Below are 27,301 nucleotides of genomic sequence, written 5' to 3'. Positions count from 1 at the left end.
TGGAGAGTTGAGTACACGTATAAACTATAAAATGTTTCTATTTTCGTGGATCAGGAACATCTTTTAACACCATTTCTGGTTAAAAGCAAGCTGCAGATCTAAGCTGGGACCAGGCCTGCAGATTTTTTTCTTTTTTCTTCCCAATAGATCAAGGAAGAAAGCTTATTTTTGCACACATGTTCTTGCACCTAGTTTTAGCTCAATAAAGGGAAGAAGAAGACTATCGAGAATCCAGGAAAAGATGAGCACATTGTCCCAACTTAGAGTCTTCCATCCGATGATGTAATAAATGTGAGGACAAGTTCAGAACATAATGACGACATTGAAACCTTTATAAATTGCGTGCCCTTTTCATTAACATCTTTTGCCATGCCAAATAGTGTCGTGACAACCTTTGACTATTGATTATTTGATCTGCAAAAACAATGAGGAACAAGAAGAATGAATGGGATTAGAATTTGGAATAATTATCCGGCCGACATAAGGTAGATTAGTCGGTACCTTGCAAGCAAACGTTATTGATTTAGTGAAGATCTGAATTCAGATTTAGTAGCAGATAAAAGTTTGACAGGAAAGGCGCGATCACGGAAGAAGCTTAACTTTTAAGGGAGTTTAGTTGATGCCCAAACCACGACAGAAACCTGATTGAAGGATCAAAACAAGTTTATTGAACTAGTTTTCATGGCAAGAAAACCAGACTTCTTACATGAGCCACCAAAATGAAAGCTTTAAGTGGAGATGTAGTAGGATTCTTTGACACCTGATATGCTGCTATCCCTTTTAGTTTGTTTGTTTCTTTTTGTATGACAATCCTTTTCCTGCCCTTTCTCAGGCATGCAAGTACACTATTCAACCTATAGCCAGATTCTGAGTCGTTTTTTATCCTACCATTCTCAGTCAGCCTTGGATATTTTTTCAGTTCTAGTGACTTGGATGTGAATTGATAAAAACCAATTTAAGACTGTCAGAGAAGCCAGACTACACTATAAGTGTTATTTTTGGAGGTGAATGTGTGTGTGTGCACAAGAGAGAGAGAGAGAGAGCTGATAAAATAGGAATGGAGAGAGAGAGAGAGTTTGGTTCAGCATTACTCAGAATGTCCAAGTTGCTAGAGCTGATTCAACATTACTCAAAGCATTTATTAGCTTGAATAAGGAAGAAAACAAACTAGCCAGATCTTGAATTGACCTTTCAAGAAAGACCTGACCTTTCTATCACCTTTCCATGAATTTTTGTATGGTCAGCACTAATAGCATATAATTGTCATTAAGTATGGTGAGTACTAATGACATTTTGTTGTACAATGAGTACTAATAGCATTTTTTTTGTAAAGTGAGTATTAATGGTATACAATTACAATTAGTCCTGACCTTTCAATAATAATGAGTCATGACCTTTTTGGTATGGTGAACACTCAAAGCATTGAATTGCAATTAGTCCTCACTTTTTGGATTCTGACTTTTCCATAATGAGTCCTAATCTTTACAGAAAGTCCTGTCTATCACCTTTCAAGAAAGTCACTGATTCAGGTCAGACAAATCCTGAAAGGTGCTGACCGTGACCATGAATTGTTCATTTTCACTCAAATCTTGCACCCATAGCCAATCCACCTTAACCTAAGTTTGCCTTTGTAAGTTTATGAATCACAAGACCCTCTAATCCAAAAATCCCGAAGGGGGCATTTGATATCCTCAAATTTGAGAACCATAAACTTAAGTTCAGACACTTTCCCTCTAATCTTAAACCCCACATTTTTTTCAATGCAAAAAAAATAAAAAATAAGGATTTCAAGTATGGATCTTAGGTGCCTGAGATATGATGAACCATAGATTTTACTATGGATCTTTTGTCATTATAAGGAAAACATACTACGTCATGCTCATATCAGCATGGATCTTGAACTTCCTATAGGATTGCATTCGACTGCTTTGATAGCTTAGTTCTAACATCCAAGGTGATTTGAGAACCACACGGATCCAAGATCTTTACACTTATGGACTGAAGTGACCGCCCGCTCTACAGATCCACCGCATTCACCAAGAAATGCAAAACCATGGACCAGAGCTACCCAACAGAGAATATTTTCTTTATCTGAGAATTACCCCAAAAGTTTTAAGGTGCACAAATCCCTTCCTTGGGCAATAAGCAGGGTTGTATGATTGTATTCAGTTAATTCATACTAACAATGTTATAAAAGGCGTAGCATATCAGTCGGATAGACCTATACATTGTATCGTAAACGTAATGTAACGTATCGTAAATTAATTTTTAAATTCATAAAAATATTTAAAAATTAAAAAAATAGAGAAAAAATCGGTAAAATCAGGAAAGGCAAAAAATCAATTAAAAAAGTCATGTTTTATATATATTAAAAAAAACTCATCAATCATTCATAAGCCATAATATATTAACAACACTAAACATTTAGAAATGATAAATAAGAAATTCTTAACAACATAATAAACATCCATCAGAACTTTAAAGTGTTTTAGATTACATTACAAGTTTGCAACAAATAATATATTATGATTATCATCAATCAAGTTCCCATCATCCCCACGGGCCATGAGTAAACCTTTTTATGGACAAGCAAGTTTTCCTCTAAATCGACGATTTATCACATAAGTAGGTGATTTTTGTAGAAAAACTAGTAAAAACTTTTCCCTCTAACAACTTTTGACATGTTTAAAAAGAGAAAGAAATTTTTTTTTTGTAAAAAACTACAAAAAATAATTTTATCATGTATCGTACGATATGGGGGTATGAGGATGTATCGTACGATACAGCCCCCGTATCGTGCAATACGTACATTTGCACTCTTAACTGCAAAAGCAGCTATACATAAGGACATTATGGGTATGCTGGGACGGAAAAGATAAATGTAATTTTTACCTTAAGGAAATATTTCCGTAGATTTGGTGTTGAGAGATGAAAAGACTAATACTCCACTTGTATGAATTGTTATAACATTTAGAGGCAGGACTAGTAGTTTTTCGATTTTCAACTACGAATTATGTTATTCGCTCTAAGAGTTTAGAAATCCGAAGCAACAGGAGAAGGAATCTCGATGGCTAAGAAACGGGAAAAGGATTCTTTCGATTGCAGGCAATAATCTACAGCGTGGGTTAGGTGCAATGTAGCGGTACAAAGATTCACGCAGCTGTTTTATTCTAAAAGCGAAATTGGTCTTTGCTATGAACTAATTGATGACATTTTCACGGCCCAAATATTAACATTCCACTTCTAAATTGGCTTGGCTATGAATTTTCAAAAGCTTTGGCAGATAAATTAAATTTTAGGTTCCTTTAAAATCCTACCCACACGATCAGGAACAAATCCATTCTTGAGCATAATTTTAAGCTTTGAACTATGAAAAACAGTCTTATTGTCAGAGTTTTGAAACAAAACTTCGAAGTTGAAATCTAAAGCACGATCAACTCTGCAGTTGGGAGAGGAGTTAGCTTTTCTTGTTTTTTAATCAAGAAGGGTGTGGGCGAAATCAACGTCCAGCCTTTGTAACCGAGACACGTGTGAAATCTTATCCTGTGTTCGCTGCCCAATCTCACCGTTTGGTTCCTCAGCCTTGCAACATCTCCTTCTCCGACTCCAAGAGACCGTCCGTTGGTACCACCTTGCCCTCCTTCTTGCACAGGAACACCAGCGATGACAGCAGCATCGGCTTCCATAGCTTCTCTGTGGAGTCTCTCTACTTCCTTCCCTGCCAACAAGAACAAGAAGAAGAACGAGAACATTGCTAGTCGAGTAATCTGCCGAAGCTCCCAGGTCGGGACCGGAGTCGATGCCCAGACGAATGGGGCATCGTCGGCCGTGGCCGCTCCCCAGGTTCGGATGCACAAGGTGACTGTTCATGACACGAAGAGGGGAGTCGTTCACCATTTCCAAGTTCCCGAGGTTGGATTCTCAGTTCCCTTTTTGTTTTTACTTTCTTTATTTTCAGTTTTGATTGAAGAAGCGCTCACTCGTGTCCACCGTGAGCGATTTTGGCGTCCGTTGATATGAACAGCTCTGTTTCACTCGGTTTTCTTCAGGATGAATACATATTACACTATGCAGAATCGCAAGACATCACGCTGCCGTTTGCTTGCAGACATGGTATTCTGAAGGGTTTCTCTTCCTGCCTGTATTTAACAAAAAAAAAAAAAAAGATGTTTGATTTTGCATCATTTAAGATGAATGAGCAACATAAAGAAGACCAGCAGTTCACTCTATACTGTAGGTCTGCAGTTTCATTTCTTAGTGCTTTTTTTTTTCTAACACTACCTTACTGAGATAACCCAAATGCAGAACAAGTGCTGAAATGGTTTTAGCTGTAGAAGATATCATCTCTAGCTTCTTCGTAGTAAGCCATCACGGAAATTGGTATCCCTGGAGAACATTGTGTCCTAATTAGAAGAAATCAAGGAACTGCGAATCCATTGTTGCCCGCAGCAGTGGCCTTAATCGAGACCTCTTTTATCTGTTCTAAGTTGTGAATGCTGCAACACGGAATCTCTTTTCCACTTGTTTCATTATCATAATTCCATGTTCTGATTCTATGATGATGCCTTCGGCACTAGGAGAGCCAAAAAAATTTTCTGGTGGGGGCACTAATTCAATATCTTTAAATTTTGTGGGGCACTTATATATATAAACATTCAAATATATCAAAACATTATACATAATATGAAAGTAACTTTGTGAGGCTGATTGTGGGCAACTAGCCACCATGTGGCTCAGCTACTGGCCTCCGGTAACCTTTTTTCCTTAGCTTGATGCACAATTCTGATGTACCACGAAGACTGGTACTTTAACAGAGTGTTTCCATGGAGCAGGGTGTTGTACCAGCTGTGCTGTCAGGATAAAGTCTGGAGAAATTCGACAACCGGAGGCCCTTGGTATATCTGCTGAACTAAAAGCTAAGGTACTTCTCTTTATCCGGGTTATGCCAAGATATTGAGTGCGAGTGCTTATCGATATCCACAAGAATTGCTTTAGGAGGCAAAGCTTCCAGTTTCAAGGCAAGATAATGTTGTCTCATCCACGGGAAGATGATACCTTAATATGCTTACCGTGCATGATGACAATAAGCTTTCTGCAACAGGATTCTTAATCTAACTTGTCTTTCTGAAACTGCCGTTCATATGTTTTCCGGCCTCTGTATATTAGGTACCTTAAATTGCAGCTGCATCATGCATTATGGAAGACCGTTAATCATGTTTGTTGGTTTATAGGGCTATGCACTACTTTGTGTGGGATATCCATCGTCTGATCTCGTAGTCGAAACCCAGGATGAAGATGAGGTAGCGCTTTCTTAAGAATCTACACATAGGATTTTTGCTCCCATCATTCCGCTCAACCAGTTCATTATCTTTGTGCAGGTTTACTGGTTACAGTTCGGTAGATATTTCGCTAGAGGTCCTATAGTAAGTTCTTGTCTCTTTTTCCGCCGCTCTTCTCTAACATCTTATTAACTATCTTTTGCAATACTAGGCCTATTCTTAATTTTGATCTTGAACTGTGAAGTGATTTGACTCAAAGTACAAATTCTGCTGTGAGTTAGAATTACGACATAAGTCGGCAGATTTCTTACATTGCTTCCCCAATCGGTTTGGCAGGAGAGAGATGATTATGCGTTGGAGTTGGCAATGGCTGACGAGTAAATTGGCAAGTGCAAGCTAGCAGTTGCACTAGGTGGTCTTAGGACCATCAGAAATGAATATCTTTTGACTTTTTCCTCATTTGTAAAAGTAGTTTGTCTTTGTTACTTCTATTGTTTTGTTTTCCTTTTTCTTTTCTTGGTGTGGGGGTGGGGGTGTTGTTGAGGACTGATTCTCGTGTGCGTGCTCTATTGAGATGTAGCCCAATGAGGCTTCTTCCTGAACAAGATCACTTACAGAAATTTTATGTATATCGAACACGAGAAAATATTTTTTCTTTCGCAAGGAGGCATCTGTAATAAAAGAGATTTGAGGCATCACAGAGAGCTCCCAAATGCTATACTTGTGAGCATGGCCTGCAGAAGACTTAGCATTGGCGGCCGATGGGCCAGATGCACATTTTGTGACTTCTTTTCATGCGAATTTGATTCTAATTGCCTTGTAGGATATCCAAATCGGATTTGAACAAGTGGCAATCTGAGCCATATGCTTCCAACTTGTTGCATCTATCTAGACTAAAAAGTCGCGTCGAAGTTACAAAAAATAGCATCTGATGGCGATAATGTGGTACTGGACCTGCCAAACCTCCTCCTCTCTTTCTTTTTTACGTTTGCTGAGCAGAAAGAGCAAGCCAAACTTGACTACTAACGTACAATACATGTCTTGAGGAAAGGCCCTTTTAGGATCCCTGACCTGGAAGACTTATAGGGTCCTCATCACCATCTCTCTCTCTCTCTCTCTCTCTCTCTCTCTCTCTCTCTCTCCGAGAGAAACATACCCCAGATAACAGAAGGCCTTCACAAATAGTGCAGCCTCATTGTTTCATGAATTTGTCACCATCTCTCTCTCTCTCTCTCTCTCTCTCTCTCTCCGAGAGAAACATACCCCAGATAACAGAAGGCCTTCACAAATAGTGCAGCCTCATTGTTTCATGAATTTGTTTTCTTGAAGGCATCCTTGATCCATCCGAAGGATGCCTCCAATTATGAGTGGGAGAGAAAAGAGAAAGATGATCGAATACCTTCTGATTGCGGTTCTCTAAGAATCTTCATCTCTCCACGCATCACCATTTGCTTGTAACCCGTGCAAAGTAAGAAAAGGGGTCTGCACTTCCCCCACACGGTTGGACAGGAGGCACTGGTTCGATGGAAATTATTTGGAGAGTCGGCTCACTGGGCCTTACTGAAGGAGTGAAGGAGATATATTGCATTCTGAAGGCGTTGAACGTCTTCTTCATTGACTCCATCAAGCAGGCGCAGCTCTTTTATCTCCTCCTGCCATGCCTCTACCTGCTGCTGATGAATCCTGTAAAGTAGCAGAGAGAATCAATGAAAATTCATTTCTTGTTGCTCCGTGCATGCAATAGAAATTCATGGACTTCTGTAGATCTGAACTGACGCTATTACACGCTCCTCAAAATCATTGCTCAATTCTTTGTACATAGCTTTTCCTGCTTCTAGGACCTCCGAGACCTGCACAAGCAACCAGGTTTTCCTATTATACCCTGGAACAGGGCCTCATCTGGCATCGACTGGTTGTAGATGCGATTGAACATATAAAACAATTGTAAGTAATTGCCAACGCAATGAAAATGACTGATTAATACTACGTTTAGAAAAAAGACAAATATTGCATATGCACCCAAAAAAAGTCGGAAACACTGGTTTGCTTGAACACTCTATTCAATTTCCAATACACCACCACGCTTCCATTTCACTTGTTTTGTCCTGCAGTTTTTTTTTTTCATGATTTCCATAACACTGTTCACCAAAGAGAATCTTGTATTCATGTTATAACTCCGGAGTGTAGAAATGCCAAGCTAGATGTGTCCTTTTAGTGTGATATGGTGCCTTTAGGGAGTTGTGAGAGGCATGCCTCTCTTTGAAGACTGAGCCTCTCCATGAGGAAAGAGGAAGACGCTTCTCACTTTTACCAATGCATTTGGGGCCCTCAACGCATATCCGACGACTGCCTTCTCGACCACTAAAATAGAGTCGCTTTAATGAAGACAAGTTCTTGTCTTAAATGAAAAAGGTAAATACTTCAAGTTGACGATCCAGATTTTCTAGGAAGCGTTTCTTTTTCCTCTAAAAGAGAAAGCTTACTTGTTCAGTAAATCTTTCAATCTTTTCGACAATGAGATCGATTTGTTTTTCCATTTCTTCTGAACCCAGCGTATTCCTGTCCTGTGCGTCATCTTCCTCTGCAGCACCTGTACCCTCTCCTACATCATTTTCCTACAGGTAAACATTAGAAGGAGACAATTATAAACAGGTATGAATACCAAGTTTTTTGTTGGTTGCATATCTTGAAAAATCATTCTATGGGAAACAGTTCAAAAATAAGTTGTGAGCAGATGAATAGTTCGTGAGTCAACTTTTTATGCATATGTCCAGAATGCAAAGTTGTACAAAATCGAAATGAGCAGAAAACGGCAGATTGATGCTGGAGCCTGCGGTCATGAATATGATCAATGTTTAACACTGAATAACTCGTCTTAAGTTGACCTTATGTAGCTTCCGAGGTTATATATGACAAAAAAGGAAGGTGGCCTAGATTTCTATATTAGTGTTGGCAGCCATTCGTTCTCTTGGTAGCCGGAAAGTTGGAAGAGCCTTACCGTCCAATAGAATAACACTAAACTCTTACAGTTAATTTCCTGCGTTTGATGGTTTCTGAAATGGATGTTGAAGTTGTAAGTTCTTCATTATCATCTTCAGCCAAATACTGAAGTTGTCCCTTTGCTTCGTCCGACTTCTGCAGAGAATGACAGTTGAAAATGATGACAATTAGCATTTCCATTCTTTGTTTGCACGAGATATCCATTTGGCACGACCAATGTTCAATGGCATAGTCAACAGTATTTTAGTAAAGCATGATAGTTAGACTAAATATGTAAAGAACAGATACACCATACTGACGAACATATGATTATTCTCCCGTACACATCCAGGAACCTTATTCAGATTTGATGGAAAATTTACAATTATTGGAGTTGTGTTAAGTTCCCAAATAGATACATGTAGTGCATATATCAAAAACTAGTACCACTGCATACTTCAAGGACATCAGACTCGATAAAAAATAAATATCAGCAAACAATTCCTTTCAGGAAAAGAAAAATGCTAATGATGTAAAAAATTGAGTAAAGCCGTGAAAGCTACCAGTCATATATATGAACTCGAGGCAAACAGACTTCATGACTCTTGTCAGTGTTTATGCGTTTCAAGCATACTCATACAATTTTGCAGTTTGCAAATACATGGTTCTCTCGTCCATCCATCTTGGCACTCCACGAGCCCTATTTCTAACGCAAGGAAACAGATCTGAGATCATGAGATTTAGTTGCACTTCCAGCAGAATAATACCCTGTGGCTAATACTGTTGAGGCCAGGACCTATGCATACTTAGGCTTATGCAGAGGGTGGTGCCGAAGGGATTTGGAATCTGACTCCAGACAACTAAAGCCCAACTACTGCACCAACTCCCTTGATTTCATCTGAAGTTCTTAATCTCAAAAATTCATGCTAAGATTCACCAAAGACTAAAATTATATTAGTCCTTCTACAATCTACGCAACTTCACTTTCTCTTCTACTCGTCAGAGTTTTCTGATTTGGTCCCTCTTGGACCCCGCAAGCATATCATGATCTATTGTGTCAAAATGATATGTGCTAGTATCCAGGGTTTCTGGGCACTTGATAAGCGCCAATGAACAACCCAGAATGAAGGATAACCAAAATTGCCAAGAAATGTTTACTGTTTTATCCAGGATCCATTGCACAGTAGTAGCTTGAAGACCTGTAACTGCTCTTGTTGCATGTAAATGCTGTTGAGCATGTGGATTTTTTGTAAGTCGTTAAACAAAGACACTTTACTCATGGCATGTGACATTAAATGAACCTAGAAGACAGGCAATCCTTGTGTTTCTTTAATGGAGAACTTAACTGATATTTTGCATGTATGCAGATACTAATGCTTAACACTTAACGAAGCACTTGTTGCCACGATGCATGAACATTGTTTGCACAAATTCAGGGAAGCTCGATTTCCTATTCTGGTAATATTGCTAGGAATGATGATATAACGAAAGGTAACACATGATTAAAAGTGAAGCGAAAGAAAATAGCTGGACAGCCGACTCACAGTGGCAGTGGTAACAAACACAACTTCAGATGATTAGGACGCATGCAATGTGCAAGCCCACTTCCTAATTGGCATTTTCTAATTTATTGAAGATAAAGCTAACAGAAATCAACTACTACTCACAATAGCAATTCTGGTTTCATCTAAAGCCCACTGAGTTGTCATAATCATGTCAGCCTCAGCAGCATCCTGGAATAGCAACAAGTATCTTTCTTATCATGAGAAGCTTAAGTTTTACCTTAAGATATTTTCAAACAGACCATCAACAATACTTAGTGCCAATCTAAAATAAGATTCTGCAGATTTACAGGTTTCTCAGGTAAAGCAAATACCTGAAACTTTGAAAGAACTTCAGTTAGAAAAGGCCACGACTGATTGGCATCAATCTGCACTGTCTTCCAAGAATCCCCAAAAGCCTTCTGATATTCATCTAGTACCTGGCATCAGATTCTCTTTTTTTCCCTCATTGTCTCGAAGTTAAAAGTCAAGGATTTTCTTGAATGGTAAAGCTTTGTACATTCACCTAATGACAAGCCTTCATTCAAGAAGCCAGGAATAGATACAAGTCATGTAGCACTCATTCCCAAAGGGTGATGCTTAAATGAGCAACAAAACACTCGTATATGAAGGTTTGCATCTTCATGAACTAGAAATAGTAATCAACAGACAGACAAGTGGCCGGGCAGTTTCCACTAATTCAAGTTACAATCGTGAGGCCAATTTGGATTCTCAACAGTAGCATACAATCGTCATTGTCGTTGTGATAGTAGTGACCTAAATTAATGGAAGAACCCAAAAAAATTGTACGTTGGAATAAGAAAGAAGCATGGGTTTTCAAGATGCTAAAAGTAAAATCATTGCATGACCACTGAACGGAAAGATATAATGTCCAGTCAGCAAAAATGAGTTATTTGCAACAATTTCAATTTGAGACATTTGAAGAAACCAATGAATGAAAATTCACAAAGTTTTTGTTAGCAATACAACTTCAAGGGAAGGGAGGCATTCCATGGCACTCGACAGCAATGGGATTATACTAGCATGTTTACTGGTAGACTTGAGCTAGGATAGGCTTGAATAGCCGTGAAAGATATAGCCGTCTCACGTTCATCAATGAACATTTTCTTGTTAGATACATGGAAAATAAGCAACCGAGGCAAACACAGCGGAAGAGACCAATTAAATTGTTCGATAATTAACTGCAGCTGACAAGTCATGTAGATTCGAAGAAAAGAGTATCTACATATCATGTAGACTCAGACAAGTTTCAGATAACCTTTACATCACATCCATCAGAAGACAACCTCAAAACCATCAGAACGACAAAATAAAGAATGACTGCACAACAGTGAGACAAAGTGCAAGAATGACCACAATGAGAACAAAGATTGAAGTGAAATTTCCAGCACAAACTAGATGACACTTTGTGCGATCTTGAATTCAACATTTTAAACACTTAGCATGAACAACAGCAAATTCTTGGGATCCAATTTATGTATTACCTTGTTCAGAATGCCAAACGCCGTCTTCACTGGGTAATGCTCATCAACAAATATCACGTCAAAGAGACCATCTCGGATGCAATAGTGTACCTTGTGTTCTGGAACATTTCTTTATAAAATCAATGAAACAAAGGATTTGCAACATCAAGGAGCAAAATGACGGCTGTGACAGCATATCACACATTAAATGTTTAAAGGAAGACCAGAAACTGTTCCTAATTGTTCAATTTTTTCAGATTGAGTTTATTTCTTCCACACCCCCCCCCCCTTCCTTCCCGCTTCTTTTCCGGTGCTGATTTAAGATCACGTTACTTGCTAAAACGTGAAAGCTGGCGTCAATAGCTTCTAACAAATTTGACGAAGAAAAAGCGCTATAATCATCGGACGGCAAGGCTAACTCAGGAGCACGATTTCATTACATCTACATGGAAAATCGTCTACAATAGAACGAGATACAAGACTCGATCTTGTCATCTATGAGCGGTAAACTAACTGTAACACGTCGGAAACTACAAAAGAGACGCGGATCTCTAAGTATATCAATCGAAGTATGGAACTTCTAAAGAAAATGCGGACAACAGGGAAAGGCAAAAATTGAAAACGGAAGAAAGAAGGAAAGACGAACCGTCGTGCTGAGTGGAATTCTGCTGTGAAGGATGGGTGGCCTTGGCCAGCTTCCGAGAAACCGATAAGATGGCCTCTTTGGCTCCAATCCTCTGGTAGTACCCGAATTGCTTGATCTCCATCGCGCTCGCAAGGATCACCGGCTCCGTCGCCGAGGCCGCCTCCGATCTCAGAACCAGCAACGCCGTGATCGTCATCTCTCTTTCTCGATAAGGAAAAAAACAAGACGGAAGAAGAAAAGGAAGTAGACCACAGTCTTGGAAGGACGATCGGAGAAGAAGAAGAAGAAAAGGAAGAGAAATGGCGGGAACGTCTCCGGACGATCTCGCGAGCAACGTTGGCCGTTGGGGCGGGACGCGCCTACTGTTGCATTAGTAAGTGGACGGACCCCATAAATTTTGGCAGTCGGGTCCTGGATCTGCCTGAGATTGGATTTGGACTGTCCAAGGGATGTCCATGGGTTGGCTTTACCAGCGAACCATTCGGACCACGTATCCATTTGGATGGGTCCGATAAAGAAATCAAGATCTGAATACCAATTGGATCCATCTGCAAGTTCTATGCCCGAGCCTCATCCGCTCCATTTTATTTGTAAAAGTAGGGGTTTGGTTTCAAAAAGTTCAAACCCAACTCGGAGTCTCAACCTGATGAAGTCGGACTTTTAGAAACATATTGACGTCCCCAAATCTGAAACCTATATATTTGATGAATCGGGTCGTGATGAATACATTTTTTTATTATCTACACATGGTTGTCTTCTTTTTCATGATTAAAAAAAGTTAGGCCGACAACTACCAAAGAGTACCAAAAAAAAGAAAAAGACAACATAACTTCTCCCATTGGAAGGGCCTAATAAGTGAGTCGAAAAGAAATGGAAGAAACAGAGAAAAATTATTTGGGTAATAAAGTGTGGTTATGCATCTGAAAAGATTGGATCTGGATCGGATCCGAGATCCAGTGATCATGTGCGTCCTGGTGGGGTTGCGTTGGACCTGGATCCGAGCACACCAAGCTTGAACCGACCACTTGGTTGGGATTTGGGAAGAATCTCGTTTACCACTAATAATACTGTAATTCGATCGTTATGATCTTCGAAATGGAGACCTCTCCATCCCCAATCGGTAGCGTTATGCTTCAAAGAACCGGGAAAAGGAGGCAGGATTCTTTTCGCCTTCCCTTTATTCGAGCTCTCCTTCTCCCTAAGCCTTACGTTTTTCCTTCGTTGGTTCTCTCTCCTCCTTCCCTCTGTCTTGTCTCTCTGGTTCTTTGATCATTGTTGTAATTATATATATTCCATCGGCCCGTGGCCTTGTACCTCTCTCTCTGAAGCGTCGATTCTGCGTGGTGACAGCTCTCCGGTGAATCCTCAGAGAGACAGAAAGAGAGAGGGGAGGAGATGAAGATCACGGCGTTGCTGGTGATGAAATGCGCTGGGGATTCGGCGGTGATGCTGGCCAACGCCTCGGACGTCAGCCAGTTCGGTTACTTCCAGAGGTCGAGCGCCAAGGAATTCATCCTTTTCGTTTCTCGTACCGTTGCTGCCAGGACGGCTCCCGGCCAGCGCCAGTCCGTCCAGCACGAAGGTCCCCTCCTCTCTCTTTCTTGGCTTTTTCCTCTCTTTCTCTCTCTCCTTTGTGTTTCGATATTTTTCTTGTGGCCCTTCATCAATATTCTTCTTCTAATCGCTGAAAATTTGGAGGGATCCTTTTCGCGATCTAGTGTGTGGGTGGTTTCATTTTGTCAGACAGGGAAGGATCAGTTATGTTGGATCTTCGGTTTTATAAATCGGAATTGTCTAGCCAAGAATCTGTTCGAGTTGTGCCATAATTATGGTTTTCTTCGGCGAGAAATTTCCATGCCCTCCAGATCGTTGTGCCTGCAATTCTTGTGATTCTCTAAATAAACTATAACCTAATAATCGTTTCAATTTTGAGCCACGTTAATAATTTTCGTTTTTCCCTCCTTCTGCTGGCTTGTTGAATTTTCTCCGTGGTTTTTCCTTTTGGCACCCTTATGTGCTATAATTTTTCTTTTACATTTTAATCATTGGATGCCATACTAGTTCCTGGAAGAAATTATTTGGTTATTGGTTTTTTGAATTTCTTTTGTGAACAAGAAGGATTTCATGAGAATTTGTCTGGCTAAGTGAAAAGATAGATGGTAGAGTGGGAGCAGCACCGTAACTCTGGCCATATGCATCTTAAAATGTTTGTTTATCAAGAGTTCGTGACAATGTTGGACAGATATATATATATTTTTTTTTCTGTTCGTGTTTGTATGATCATCTAACTAAGCTTTCAACTAGTAGTGCTGTCTATTTTTCAGAGAACGATCAACTTTCATGATACTGCAATTTTATAGCATCTAAGTTAGTGCTTCGAACGCCATTCTCTTTGGCTCTCCATTTAGCTTCTGTTGAAGAATATCATTTGAAAAGGAAGTGAATATTGGCTGGTTCCTGATGATTGGTATTCATTTAGTTGCTTTACAAGCAAGGAATGTAGCATCATGTAATTCTAGCACTCTATTGGTGCCCTCATACTTTTAGCTACTGTGTATGTGTCATCTTGATATTTTGCACTTCTTCTGCAGTTTGCTGATGTTTATTTCAAAGCATCATACTAATTCGTGCTCTATATTTAGTTATTCGGTTGTAACTAGCAGTTTTTGTTTGTCTTTTTGAAAAATGTGTAATCATTTGTTAATACATCATATACTTGCAGAATCATGGAGTCGTGGAAGTGCACATGCACGTATATATCTATATGTATGTTAATGGGAACACACATGCATGAGCGGAACAGTTTGATTATTGATATGGTTTTTAATTGAATTTTATTTGCCTTCTGAATTTCCTTTTTTTTTTTTTTTTTTTTTGCAATCCTGCATGTTTAAAATGCTGCACTATGAGGTCGAACATGGTCTGCATGCATTCCATTGCTTAGTTTGTAACTTTGTATAGGCTCTCCATTTACATTGGTCTTTTCTTTTTTTCCTCTTTTTATGTGGAAAGACTTTGCATTTGTTTGTTGTCAATTTAATAGGGCATTTATTCTTATTTCTTTTCCATGCATAGGCTTTATCACCAATTGCAGTCCTCCATTGCACCCATCATGTCTTAGCACCATATATCTCCAAATCTTGACCTGCTGTTTCTCTGTGAGCAAGTCCAACAGCATCCTTTTTCCTTTTGTCCTTCCATAAACATATTCCTCCAGTTGGACAGTTTCTTTTGACCAAGCCTTTACTTTGTTTCCATCATGTCTTTTAGTTCAGGACATTAAAGTCTAGGGATATTAAATTTGCATTAGACCTGTATATCCAATTGAATTTCAATGAATTTGTCAGATCTGAAGGAAGCTTAGGTTCCAATTAACAATCAACTTGGGTTCACTACGGAATATTTCTTCTAAATCCACCTCCACACCAGGATGGAATCCAGATTCCTGTAAATGCTGGATCCTGACCTAATGAATCTGGAAGCCCTTTTACATTGTTCATCTAAATCTAGATTTTGCTATATATCTGATTATGTGAAACCCAGTTAGGTTGAATATGGTAATGCCTAAATCAGATCTGAACTGGATCTGAAATTCTTATTTTGGCCTTCATTTCCTACTGAATATTGCATCCAAATCCCTTTCCCCACTGGGTTCAGATCCAGATGCATGTAGATATTGGATCCTAAGCTAGTTGAATCAGGACATTCACTTAGATTGTTCATCTAATTCCAGATTCTATTATGAATCTGATTATGTTATGTGAAATCCAGTTAGGTTGACTTTGGTAGTGCTTAGATTTGGAATGGATCCTACCTGTTTAGAATCTTGTTTGACCTTCCTTCCCCTGCCTCGTGTTGTTCGCAGAAGAAAGTACATAATTCATTTTACCTGGTTAGTGATCTTTAAAGACAAATTTTGAAGGACCTGAGAGACTTGTTTTTAGCATGAAACAAAGTGGAGTGTCATTGTGCAGATACTAGAAGTTTATTAAGGATACCTGGCAATCATTTAATTCTGTGATTTGGTATGATATTTTTATGCTATTATTTTTTAAAAGTGAGCTCTTTCCTGAGCTTTGGTTGTCTTTCATTTGGAAGTAAGTGACTTTTATAGAATGTGCATAACTTTGACATGACTATTTTTTTCTTTTATACTTAATTTGATTTTTTATGTTTTTTTGTGTTGATTTCCTGAATGTGGTTCCCTTGGAGTGCTGTTCCACCATTGTTGTTAGTGCTTTTTTGCTCTTTTTGGTTTATCCAAATGCTTATGTCGTATCTACCTTATCAGAATACAAGGTGCATTCTTACAACAGAAATGGTCTTTGTGCCTTGGCCTTCACGGATGACCACTATCCTGTTCGCAGTGCATTCAGTCTTCTGAATAAGGTCAGACCTTTTCTTATAGTGCTTGCCCCCTTTTTCCTGCTTTTGCTTGTCCTTTCTTCTTTTATTTTTAACCAAGACTTCTTTAATTTGTCTGAAACATGTCCTTCCATGTAACATGTGGTGGCTTGAAGTTTTCTGGTTCTTTTTCACATCCTTACTGCTGTCCTGTTTTTCCCTTGTGCAAGTTTTATCGATATTATGTTGAACTTCTCCACATTTTGCGTAAAGTTGATGTTTAAGTATGCTGAGAACTCCCTTCTTTTGATAAAGTCCCATGACTCCATCACAGCCTTTCTTATCCTTTTCTGTTCTACTTCTGTATTGTTTGATTGAGTATTATTCTTAAGATGCTATGTTAAATGAGGAAACATGACTTAAATATTGATGAGCAAGGTTATAAAAAAAATTTGTTAAATGTAAAATGCCTCCTAAGTTTGACACCTACTGACACTGCCAAGCTTGTGCTTAAAAGGTGGTCTAAGAATGATGAAAAGTACTTCGAACCAGAAGTTTCATAATGATGTCCTTAATAGACTTGGTACTCCAGGATCTATAGCTGTTTATCTGTGCAAAATTATGTAAGTGGTTTGCAGAAATTTTGGGTGTGGTGGCATGACTATTTATATATGACAAATGCGTCTGAAAAGCTCTAGAGAAGCCTTCTTGTTCTTATGACGAAACCTCTCTTGTTCTGTGAAGTCATCTCTTGTTGTGTTTGTTGAAGTCTTTTTTTCTCATAAACAATTTCAGCTATACTGGAAGTTGTATCTTGAGAGTTTTCTCAGTCTGTTTCTGTTAATAGCCAGTTAAGTGATTCTTCAGTTGTTTGATATTTTATTGCTCGCATGTCAAGCAACTTACTCCTGTTTTGGAGATTGAATTTGCCTCTGTGAGTCTCTGTGTGGTAACGAACAAAGGCACTTCTAATCCCTAAAAGAAAAACTTGCCTGTATTTTAAATTTTCTTGCAAAGGCATTTTTTTCTAGTTTTCCTTGATGGTTGGAAGAGCAGGCAACAACCATTTCAGAAAATGTAGGTTCTGTACTATTTTACGTTGTTCACATATGAGCCATTATGAGTCGTGCCTTTTCTAATGTATGGAACATGTCATGTTTATGCCTACAGAATGGCTGCTAGATCTTCCCAGCGGCTACTTTTGTGGATGGAACAGTTTAAATGTTATGCTATTTTGGTAGAAATTCAGTTACTAAAGTGTGAGAGAAAGGTCCCAAAATCTAATTGTCTGAGTACCTAAGCAAGTTAATAGTTGATCCGGTCACTGACTGCTATTAGCATTTGATGACAACTATTGCTGTCCATATTCTTTTGCATTTTCTTCTTTGCATGTCAGATGTTCATGTTACTGGATTTACATGCTTATATAACTGGACCAGCTGCTACTCTCTTTATGGTTTTCTGGAACTTCTTAAGCAGATGAATTGTGAATATAACTAAAAACAATCTCAGGTCCTAGATGAATATGAGAAAAATTTTGGAGATTCTTGGAGGAGGGTGCAAACAGATGCAAATCAACCTTGGCCATACTTGAATGAATCACTTACCAAGTTTCAGGTATATGTATTTGTAGTCTTATGAAGTTATCCAGTTAGCTTTTCATCGTACTGTTTAGTTATAAAGTTGTGACTCATCTGCTGGCTTGAAATCTATGAATGTCAGCTTTAGCTTTTATTCTTGAAGTGTATGATATTTATGGTGCACTTGCAATTTCAGGACCCCGCAGAAGCTGACAAGTTGATGAAGATTCAGCGAGATTTGGATGAAACCAAAATTATTCTTGTGAGTGAACTTGTTTTATTGTTTATATTTTCTTTGAAAGAAAAAAAAAAAAAGACATCTTTAATATGAAGTTGGTGTGCTATCATTTATTTGGTGCATCTTGGAGGCTTTGTCTAGGCAGAATATCTTATTTGGTATCAATCTAGCTCTTAGTTTGTTCAACAACTTTAATTTTTCATAATCAAGTAAATACCCAAACATGAATGACTTTGTCTGTATTTGATCTTTTTTTAAGATGTTTTACTGACATGAACATGCACGGTTTGGTGTCTCTGTGCCATAAATTTCTGGAACGAGGCAGCATAAAACTATTGACAGCGTCCTTGCAAGAGGTGAGAGGCTGGATAGTTTAGTGGAGAAAAGTTCAGATCTGAGTGCCGCATCTCAGGTAGATCTCTCTCTCTCTCTCTCTCTCTTTTGTGCATGCGTGTGTGTGTATGGTTGTTTCACCATGGGATGTGATGTCTTGGTTCATTTTGCAAAGTGGATACATTTAACTCAAGAACATTCATCTAGATAAGCCCTTGACCTTTGTCATAGGAGAATACCATACCATTTGCATGGGCATTTTCATAACTAAAATTCATGATCATTTGATGTGGTACTTCCGAAAAATTTGTGTAAGATAAAAAAGAAAGTCGTCCTTTTATTAATCAAAAGAAAAAAGTAATTGTGCCCTCTTCTTGAAAAAAATTTTGAACTTGCTTGTCAAAGCCATGTTAGATGTCATGTGCCCTGACCTAGACCCAGATGACAGCCTTCTTAAGCCAGAAGACAGGTGCCATCCTCTCCGCCACCAGAACAAGCGAATAAGAATAGGTAGCAGTGTCATCAGCTGTTGGTCTGAGCCATGATCACACACTTGATGCCGCGAACTCCCTGATAGGCTACTGGATGTCGTTTGGCAGAGGCTGCCACAGCCAATTCCAAATTATCCAGTGTTGGTACCTGTGCAATAAGTCTACAACTAGACTTCTAAAATTTCAATTTCAGCTTCTAGTGTGGTAATCCTAGTTTAAGAAATCTGGACAAAAGGTGGTTGTATTAACCAATCCTATCCTGTTTCTCCAGAATGTATCTTCTTAAAAAATGGCCGGAGTGGCTGTCATTTTGAGAAAGCACAATTTGTATCTGATGCACAAAGTTAATATAATACCAAAACTCATAGTGGTTGTAACACATGGAAGGTGTGTATTATGCCGGTGGCCTAGTATACTGTATCGAGATACACATTTGGCTTGCCGCGGACTCCTTGAACAGAAGGCAATACGTTTGACATGTTTTGCAGAATTCTCCAGGTGGACGTGTTTGTACTTGGTGTGGTTCATGCATTCTTAATTGACATATAAACAAGAATACTGTGTCCTTTTTTTGTTTGATCAAAATTGGTGGACCAGTAGCCGTGCTGTCATGCTAGCTGATGCTTTCTGATAACGTCCTGCTTTTTGCATGTGACAGATGTTCTACAAGCAAGCAAAGAAAACTAATCAGTGTTGCACCATTCTTTGAGTTGGAGAAAGAAGCACAACACAATGCAGTGGGATATGCTACTCCTAGTCTTTTATGTTGCATATATCTAGATGATCTGATGGTCTGTCAAAATTGTTTATAATATCTATAATTTAGTGTTTGCTTCACAACATTTAGAAGTCTTCTTGTTTTTTCTTTGTTTTTCTTGGTGTGGTTGTTCCTTATAGATGACATTTTTATTTTTGTAATCCTTTGTGCAATTGATTCTTACCTACCAAACATGAAATAGGAAGTTCAAAATCCATTGAAGCATTCTTAGAATATTACAGCGCTACAATCCCTTATAATCGCCCATTCGTGCAGGGCTCTATCGAGATCCCTCCCTTGACCATTTTTCGATGAAGGGTGAGGATGTTCATGTAGCTTTTTAGGTAGACGGTCCTGTATTAACTATGTTGAGACGTTTTTGTTTGCAATTTGAATACGATGACTTTTCAAAATTTGGCGCTATGAGAGTCTGATCCACTTGCACATATTGATTCGACGGTGCTGGAAACTCGTCAAAGTTAATTGATCCCGTGGGGACTCTTGAGATTTGCATGAGAAGATATGATCCAGTCATTTTTATTTCAAGGTGGTACAAGCTGCACGAATCATTTCTTACATGTCTCAAGAAGGTGGGTTAAAAGTTTCGTCAATTCGGGCAGTAGATGAAGGAAGCGCAGGATGCAAATGAACACTTAAACAAGAATGTATGAGGGAAGGTGACACATTCGAGTCCGAAGCACTTTACTGCATTATTTTGTTTTATCATGTGGGAAGAAGGGCAATAACGAATGTTAATGTTAATCCTAATTGTCTCATGTAAACAAATATTTGGGTTTGCCAGAATAGATTTCAGAAAAATTAATAAAATAAAATTCTACAAACAAGTGAGAGTCGGATTAGTCCTAGATTACTCTTTTTGAAAAAGAAACACAAAAATTTATAACATAGCAGGATAATATGAGAACAAGTGAAAACTATATCTTGGTTTTTCTTGGGTGTATCTGAATTAGATAAATCTGATTTTTCAACGTGTTTAGAATATCCTGATCCGGACGGTTTACATAGGCACCGGGTTGGGTCTGTACTGGTTACATACTGGACTGAGATCCAGAGTCTCTCTACTGATTTGGTCGGCCTGTGGATCAAATAATGGGAAAAAGAAATGTCATTTTTGAAGAAGAGAGGAATATTTGAGTAAAATGTTGACTCACGATAAGGTATACACGCCCAGACCGGGGCAGCGAGGTGAGGCAACAGCGGTGGAGTTGGCGGAGCTCAATCCAGGAGAACTATGGCGGTCTCTCTTTCCTTGTCCTCGTCCCTCTCATTCCTCAACTCCGTTCGCTCTTCCTCCCTCTCTTCTACGACCGCCCTCACTTCAAACTTCGGTCCCAAGAATGCCCGGTTCCTGAAAATCGAAGCCAATGCCAGGACCAGGAGAGAGGACCGCATTGCTCGGCATGAGCGTATCCGGAAGAAGGTGCTTCTCTTTTCATATGGTTTTATTTAGTTCTAGTTTTCGGTTTTCTTCATTGTGCGTCTGCTTTTCGCCTTGAATTTGACGGCAATTTGGTCGGAGTTATCGGCTGTTTCCAATTTTGGCGGCAAATTAGTGCTGTTCTGGTGTCATTGCTAACATTTTTGTGCTCGTTGCATTTCCAAGGTTCATGGAACACCGGAGAGGCCAAGATTGTGTGTTTACCGGTCGAACAAACATCTTTTCGTCCAGGTTATCGACGACACAAAAATGCATACGCTTGCCTCCGCTTCGACGATGCAGAAATCCCTTGTTGAGGAGATTCAATGCACTTCTGGACCAACAATTGTAAGTTCCTGAGCTGGGGGATTAAAATTTTGCATTTGAGGTTTTCAGCATTCTTTCCGTATCTTTGTGGAGAGGAGTTTCGGTTATCCCCTATCACATTGTCTTGCTTAATTGGATAAATCAACCGATAGTAAAAAAAATCAGTTTAATTTACTGCTCTTATCTTATACGGTGAGGATGTAGGTGTGAGAATGAGAACACAAAAGCATAGACGTGTATAGTTGAAACAGTAGTATAGTTCATCCAATAATTCCTAGAGCCACCTTCTCTAGTTGGTCTATTTTCAAGTGATTATAATTGAACTAAGTCTATGTTCAAGTGATAATAACTCTATTAATTGAGGGGAATAGTCAAATTTAGTTTGAGTACGTTATTGTTCAATAATGACTTAATTTCCGTTCAGCAGCTTCCACGATTCTATAGGGGTTTCCCTTTCTTTTGCAAGTGCCCTAGTTTACTCTGTAGTCTGTCGTTGCATGGTACAGAGATGCCATTCAGGGACCGGTTCATCTGCGTATCTTTAGGCGATGAAGGAAAGCCATGAATTTGCGTTTGGTTTGATGTTGCTGTGCAAGTGCTCAACGTCAGTGGAAATGCACACTCTGGTAGTGGAGATATGATGTTCAATGCCGCTTTTTTCTTGAAAATGGGTGGATTATAGGACGTGCTTTTGGAAGATATAGAATTAATTGGTTCCACATGGCGTTCAGTCTCCATGATAGTCTCTGTGTATCTGTTTTGATCACTGACCTGAAAATGGTTTATGTACCGACCTAATAGAGTGGATTGGACATTTTTTTTTCTACTAAAGACAGTTATTAGCATCTAACGTGGATATAGCATTTTCCATTATTTTATTTTCCTTTTTTGGACTTTTTAATGCTGCCCTATTTCACAAGACTAGGACAAGGGAGCTTTCTTAGGCAGTTCCACTTTCCTGCAAGACTGCATCTAGCTCACAGCCATGACACTCTTTTCCAAAATTGTCCTACATGGATTCAAATTTCAGATCCTGAGTTACTTTTTACCACATTCTGGTGAATTCTAAGTTAAAATTTATGCTGGCCACGTTGTTCTTTACTTTGAATGTCTTGTTTAAGTGAGGTGAATTAAGAAATACTAGCTTAGGAAACTTACAACATCTTCATTTACAGACTTGCTGGCTGGAAAGACTAGATCGAGAGCTCCAAGCCATGAAACCCCTAGCGATAGAGATATCAGTGTTTACTGATTGCGTTCTATGTGTGTAAATAACATACCGAACTGTGTTATAAAGTGTATTCTGTAAACAGTTTTGAGAGGGTTGAAATGCTCCGGGATGATTTTGTGTTCACATCATTCTTAGCCATATGAAGGCATCGATTCATCCAATTCTAAACTAAGTTGGTGTATTATTTTATGTCATTTTGTTTCTGACTAATTTCATAGGTAATAGTTTCAGTCAACAGATGGTATCTGAAGAAAATATCCTGTTTTTCTTTTTGACATCTTAATGGCTAGGCAGAAATAATATTATCAGTGGCTACAGTTACTGATTTTTACATCTTACTGGTTGGAATATGAAAGGAAAATTTTCTTTATACCTTTTAATGGAAAGTTCACATTTTCCAACTTTTTTTTCTCATAAATTTTCATCTAAAAGTGGATATATGTCCTACAACTACTTGAGGATTTACATCATAGTTTCTCATAATGGTTGTCCTCCAGCAAAAACTTTTGCTGGGAGGCTTCCATATGACAATGTGCATTTGTCACTTAAACTAGATTGCATAATAATCAACTACACAACTTCAATTAGATTTTTTTGAAACCTAAGCAGTATATACACTTTCATAGCTAATGGAAAGGCAAGTGTGGTTGTCTTTGATACTGTATGTAAATGCAGTAAATGAAGGACCCTGAAGATAAGGACATTTCTTTCCAGAGGAAATTGGCTAAGGGAAACCCTGTGGTGCTTGACTCTTTCACATACATTATCAAAGACAAAAACCCTTGCCTTTACTGCACTTGGTATGATATAAATCTGTTTAAGTCATTCTATTTCCTCAATGGATATCAACTTTCTTAATCATCAGTGTATTGTGATTCAGATATGTCTTCTCTTCGCTTAATAGATGCAGATATGATTTTTAGCCTTTGCAGAAAACTTAAAGAACTTGCAGTAGAGAGGTCATTTTCCCCTTCATGTCAGTTGATACCACTCAAACTCTGTTTTGAAGGCAAATTAAAGATACTTGATCTATTCATACAGGAGTCTTCTGTTTTAGTAAAAAGAAACGAGTTTATCATGTTGATTTACTTATTTTGTTCTTCTTTCTTTCTTTCCTGGCTTTTTTGTCATGAAAGTAATGATTTTTTTACTTGGTACATTCTTTTGGGAGCTCAATGATGAGTCTTTTTCACATGAAATTATTTACTTAACATCGAACGACAAATCAACCACAATTGGCACTGTAAAATATAGATAACCAAATGCTCTACAGGGGCCCTGAGGAGACAAAAAGGGGAACATCCTAGTAGGCAGAAAGAACTGCAAGCATCAAGCATGTCTATGTGACAGGACTTGAATGTGGTCTAGATGACAGAGCCTTGCTTCTTGATGACTATACTATACACCTGCGGCCCTGCCATTGGGAAATCTGATTATCAATGTACTCTCCTTATAAGACCATCAATTTCATGACTTTGTTGCTTCACAATTTTGACACTGACGAAAAAACTAAGGTGGAGATACTGGGCACTATGCCCTCTCTCTCTCTCTCTCTCTCACACACACACACACATACAGGCACAGTGGCACACACACTGTTCAAGGAACATGAAACTCAGTAAAGGCCATGAGGTGATAAGCACTCAGACTGTGGATTGACTTTCATATCTGGTGTAAAGTTCGATATAGATGCAACAGCTACCTTTCCAAGAATCTCATCATTCAATAGTTTCTTTTCTTACCCCAAGGAATTCTAGTTTATGTTCCTTACTCCTTAGAGATGTTAATTCAGATTTCGAATTGGTGATTTTAGGCATTGTTTAAAAAAGCGCAAAAAGAAGTGGGAAAATAAAGGAAAATGAAAAAAGTGAAATGTCACAATATTTTGTAAAAGTGGCATCATGAGAATATCAATTTTGTTTTTGCAATTTTTTTTTAAAAAAAAAAGCTTTCTTTTAACATTTTAATAACTGTTTTTAATGTTTGTCAATGTTTTTGCAATAAAATAATAGAAAATTCAAAATTGACACAATTTTCTATATGTTTTATATTTTTTGATTTCCTGAAATTTTCTCAAGGAAAAAAAATTGCAGATCGATACCCTAGAAAAACCTTGATAATAAAAACCTAAGAATAATGGGTTTCAAGTTTCTTTGACTCAACCGTTTTTGGTGGCCCAGCTCAGGAAGGCTAGCCTGTTGTTTCTTTCTGGTGGACAAGAGCAGGTTGGCGCTTTGCCATAAATATCCTTTTCCGTTCCTTTCCTGCAATGATCAAGGGTGGACACCTTCAGTTGCCCCTTCAGTTGTACTTTCAAGTTTTGAACTAGAGTACAACTGGAGAACGGTTCGTTCCCTTTTGGTAGTGTATTAATGAACTTGAAACTGTTGAGCCTGGTACAAAATACTTTCTTGACCTGGAAGTTGCAGGGTTCAATGGGAAGATAGTCATTCCCCAGCAAGCATGGCCTTGAGTAAAAGATTAGGAACCATTTGGCCTTCTGAATTTTTACAATCCATAAAGAAACATCATGTTAGGGTTGCATACCATTACCTGCATACTGTTATTTCTTCTGGTTTCTCTAGCTATTTTGGTTCCATGCTCTGTGCTAGTCCTTTTTCATTGTTTGTTCCTTGCTTTGTAGTTCACTTTTGGTTGTCTGTTATTTTTCTGGTTTTAATTTCTTTGCCTCTTACCAGAGTTGGCCTTAGTCACCTCAAGTTTCTCATTTACCATATTTCTTGTACCAGGAAGTTGCAAAACGAGTTGGAGAAGCCATTGCCAAGGTTTGTCTAGAAAAAGGCATAACCAGGGTGGCCTTTGATCGTGGGGGTTATCTATACCATGGACGTGTTAAAGCTTTGGCTGATTCTGCCCGTGAACATGGTCTTGACTTCTGAACGTGTCATCAATCTGATCTCTGATTTTTTGTCTATAATGTCTCAAATGTTTATGACAGGTCCTCTTTACAGAGTCGTTTTTCAATTTTTCAGAGACATATGGTTCTAATTTTCAAACTTGTTATCGATTGTATCCTCTTGTGCTTGGAAAAGGACTCGGTGTAATGCTTGTTGTCTTGTGGATGAAATCTACAACCACGAGCTTTTCTTCACCTTGTATGGCAAGATATGCTTCTTTTTTCCATGCCTTTTGAGCGTTGTATTCTTCTGCTGCCAAGGTAGCGGATGCTTTTCTTCTTCAACACGGTCATGGCCAGTCGCTTCATTGCAGGAGTGCCCACCATAACGAAAATGGTGTAGAGAAGATCCTGTTGTTCTGTTTAGTGGTAGGCATGATGCATTGTGAAGCAAAATTGTACAAAAATATTTCTACCCAAAAGGAAAAAAAAATCAAAGATCAACTAGAACGACAGGGAAATGACTAGAAATTGAATTTAAACCAGGAAATGATCTCATGTTAAAACAGGATGCTTCAAGATCTCATGACGCCCTCAAAGAGCATAACCTAACTGGTGCGGCAGGCGGTTGCCTTTGGTTCGATTCGTGTAGGTGTTACCCCAATGTATACAACATTCTAGTTGATTAGTGCACCATACCACACTTAGTTCTTCACACAACTTAAGACTCTTGGGGCAGGTTGCAGGGGCCTTTGGGCATCTTTTTTGGATGATGGGTGGTTTACTGCCTGCTCACTAGGAAATCTCATGACTCAAAAGTATCTTGGTTTTTCCACTTGGAACTCTCTTTATAATTGTGTATGGATCGTTTATCCGTCCCAAAAACTTGCAATGGATGAGATCTGGAGCCAGATGGACCCAGTGCACCTGTCTTGGGCGTTGCATCAGGCTATTTATTACTACATCAACCCGAACCAAGTGATGTTGAGTTTTAATATAAAATGAAAAGTGGAAGCAAGCGACTTCGACCTAACCAAGATTCGCACCTTTTGGACTCGAAACCTGACCATTTTCAGCTACACCTGAAATCGAACATGAACAAAACTTGTTTGGGGTTTGGATCGCATATTCGGAACTTGTTGTTACCAGGGTTTACTCAAACAGTGTTTTTAATTAGCCCAAAGCTCACCCCGCTTTTGGCATTCAGTTTTTGGACTTGGTTCGGAAATTAATGTGAAAAGCTCGAGACTAAATCCTGAATGTAGACTCCGACTTGGACCTGGTCATCAACTCGAGAACGGATTTGCTCGTAGTCGCTATTGTGCTTTGTGGTCTCGACCTTGAAAATGATTTCCTTTGTCTACCTATGGATGCAACAAGAATGATGATGTCATATAAAGAAAGACGGCAAAAATTTCTGTGGACAATTATAATGTACCATACGAAAAGTTTCGATCATGGGGCGGGGACACCATGCTTGGTTCCTTCCTTTAGACTTTTCTTACGCGATTTGTGGTTGTCACTCGTTGGTACATCCTTTTTCTATTGAAAAGGATGGCCACTAGTATTACTTTTTATAATTTCACTTGTTTATCAAAATCACTACATTCTCCTTTCTTGATAAGACTGGAATTTTGCAACAGCTGTGTTCCTTCTTTACTGTTCTGAGTATGAATAGAACATTGTTCAAGTTCTTTAGTCTAAAGGCATTTTCAAAGAACTTGCTTTCAATTGCTCTTAGGTTTGGTTTCTCCATGAAGCACATTTTTGCCAGCT

General features: G+C 38.7%; 4 protein-coding genes across 8 annotated transcripts; 3 read left to right on the top strand and 1 right to left on the bottom strand.

Annotated features, from left to right (window-relative positions):
* The first annotated feature begins 3,502 nt into the window (after positions 1-3,502).
* LOC116262270 (ferredoxin C 2, chloroplastic) lies at positions 3,503-5,974 on the top strand. Its single transcript, XM_031641458.2, has 6 exons — positions 3,503-3,912; positions 4,050-4,113; positions 4,833-4,921; positions 5,232-5,300; positions 5,379-5,423; positions 5,616-5,974. The coding sequence occupies exons 1-6, from the start codon at positions 3,664-3,666 to the stop codon at positions 5,658-5,660; spliced, it is 561 nt and encodes a 186-aa protein (XP_031497318.1). The 5' UTR covers positions 3,503-3,663; the 3' UTR covers positions 5,661-5,974.
* On the bottom strand, positions 4,002-12,272 carry LOC116262268 (VAMP-like protein YKT61). Of its 3 annotated transcripts, XR_007574471.1 has the most exons (9): positions 11,930-12,272; positions 11,305-11,402; positions 10,135-10,239; positions 9,926-9,991; positions 8,307-8,414; positions 7,763-7,894; positions 7,056-7,129; positions 6,679-6,962; positions 4,002-4,139 (listed from the first exon to the last, which is right to left on the bottom strand). XR_007574471.1 is itself a non-coding variant. In XM_031641456.2 (8 exons), the coding sequence occupies exons 1-8, from the start codon at positions 12,123-12,125 to the stop codon at positions 6,903-6,905; spliced, it is 843 nt and encodes a 280-aa protein (XP_031497316.1). In that variant the 5' UTR covers positions 12,126-12,272; the 3' UTR covers positions 6,454-6,902. The 3 variants fall into 3 exon arrangements, 2 of the variants coding, with proteins under 2 accessions (XP_031497316.1, XP_049936048.1); XM_031641456.2 differs by lacking the exon at positions 4,002-4,139 and having other exon boundaries at positions 6,454-6,962; positions 7,052-7,129; XM_050080091.1 differs by lacking the exon at positions 4,002-4,139 and having other exon boundaries at positions 6,454-6,962.
* Positions 12,273-13,013: 741 nt separating this feature from the next.
* Positions 13,014-19,887, top strand: LOC116263331 (VAMP-like protein YKT61). Of its 3 annotated transcripts, none has more exons than XM_031643022.2 (7): positions 13,014-13,149; positions 13,280-13,511; positions 16,221-16,318; positions 17,786-17,890; positions 18,050-18,115; positions 18,417-18,503; positions 19,574-19,887. In XM_031643022.2, the coding sequence occupies exons 2-7, from the start codon at positions 13,325-13,327 to the stop codon at positions 19,622-19,624; spliced, it is 594 nt and encodes a 197-aa protein (XP_031498882.1). In that variant the 5' UTR covers positions 13,014-13,149; positions 13,280-13,324; the 3' UTR covers positions 19,625-19,887. The 3 variants fall into 3 exon arrangements, with proteins under 3 accessions (XP_031498882.1, XP_031498881.1, XP_049935935.1); XM_031643021.2 differs by having other exon boundaries at positions 13,048-13,153; XM_050079978.1 differs by having other exon boundaries at positions 13,067-13,083.
* Positions 19,888-20,857: 970 nt separating this feature from the next.
* LOC116261867 (50S ribosomal protein L18, chloroplastic-like) lies at positions 20,858-25,780 on the top strand. Its single transcript, XM_031640777.2, has 3 exons — positions 20,858-21,113; positions 21,297-21,458; positions 25,419-25,780. Exons 1-3 carry the CDS (start codon positions 20,925-20,927, stop codon positions 25,566-25,568), a joined length of 501 nt encoding a protein of 166 aa, XP_031496637.1. The 5' UTR covers positions 20,858-20,924; the 3' UTR covers positions 25,569-25,780.
* The last annotated feature ends 1,521 nt before the right edge of the window (positions 25,781-27,301 follow it).

This window comes from Nymphaea colorata, chromosome 10 (assembly GCF_008831285.2).
Source record: "Nymphaea colorata isolate Beijing-Zhang1983 chromosome 10, ASM883128v2, whole genome shotgun sequence".
NCBI lineage: Eukaryota > Viridiplantae > Streptophyta > Magnoliopsida > Nymphaeales > Nymphaeaceae > Nymphaea > Nymphaea colorata.
The sequence above is the reverse complement of the archived record's forward strand: the minus strand, read 5'-3'. Positions and strand labels throughout refer to the sequence as shown.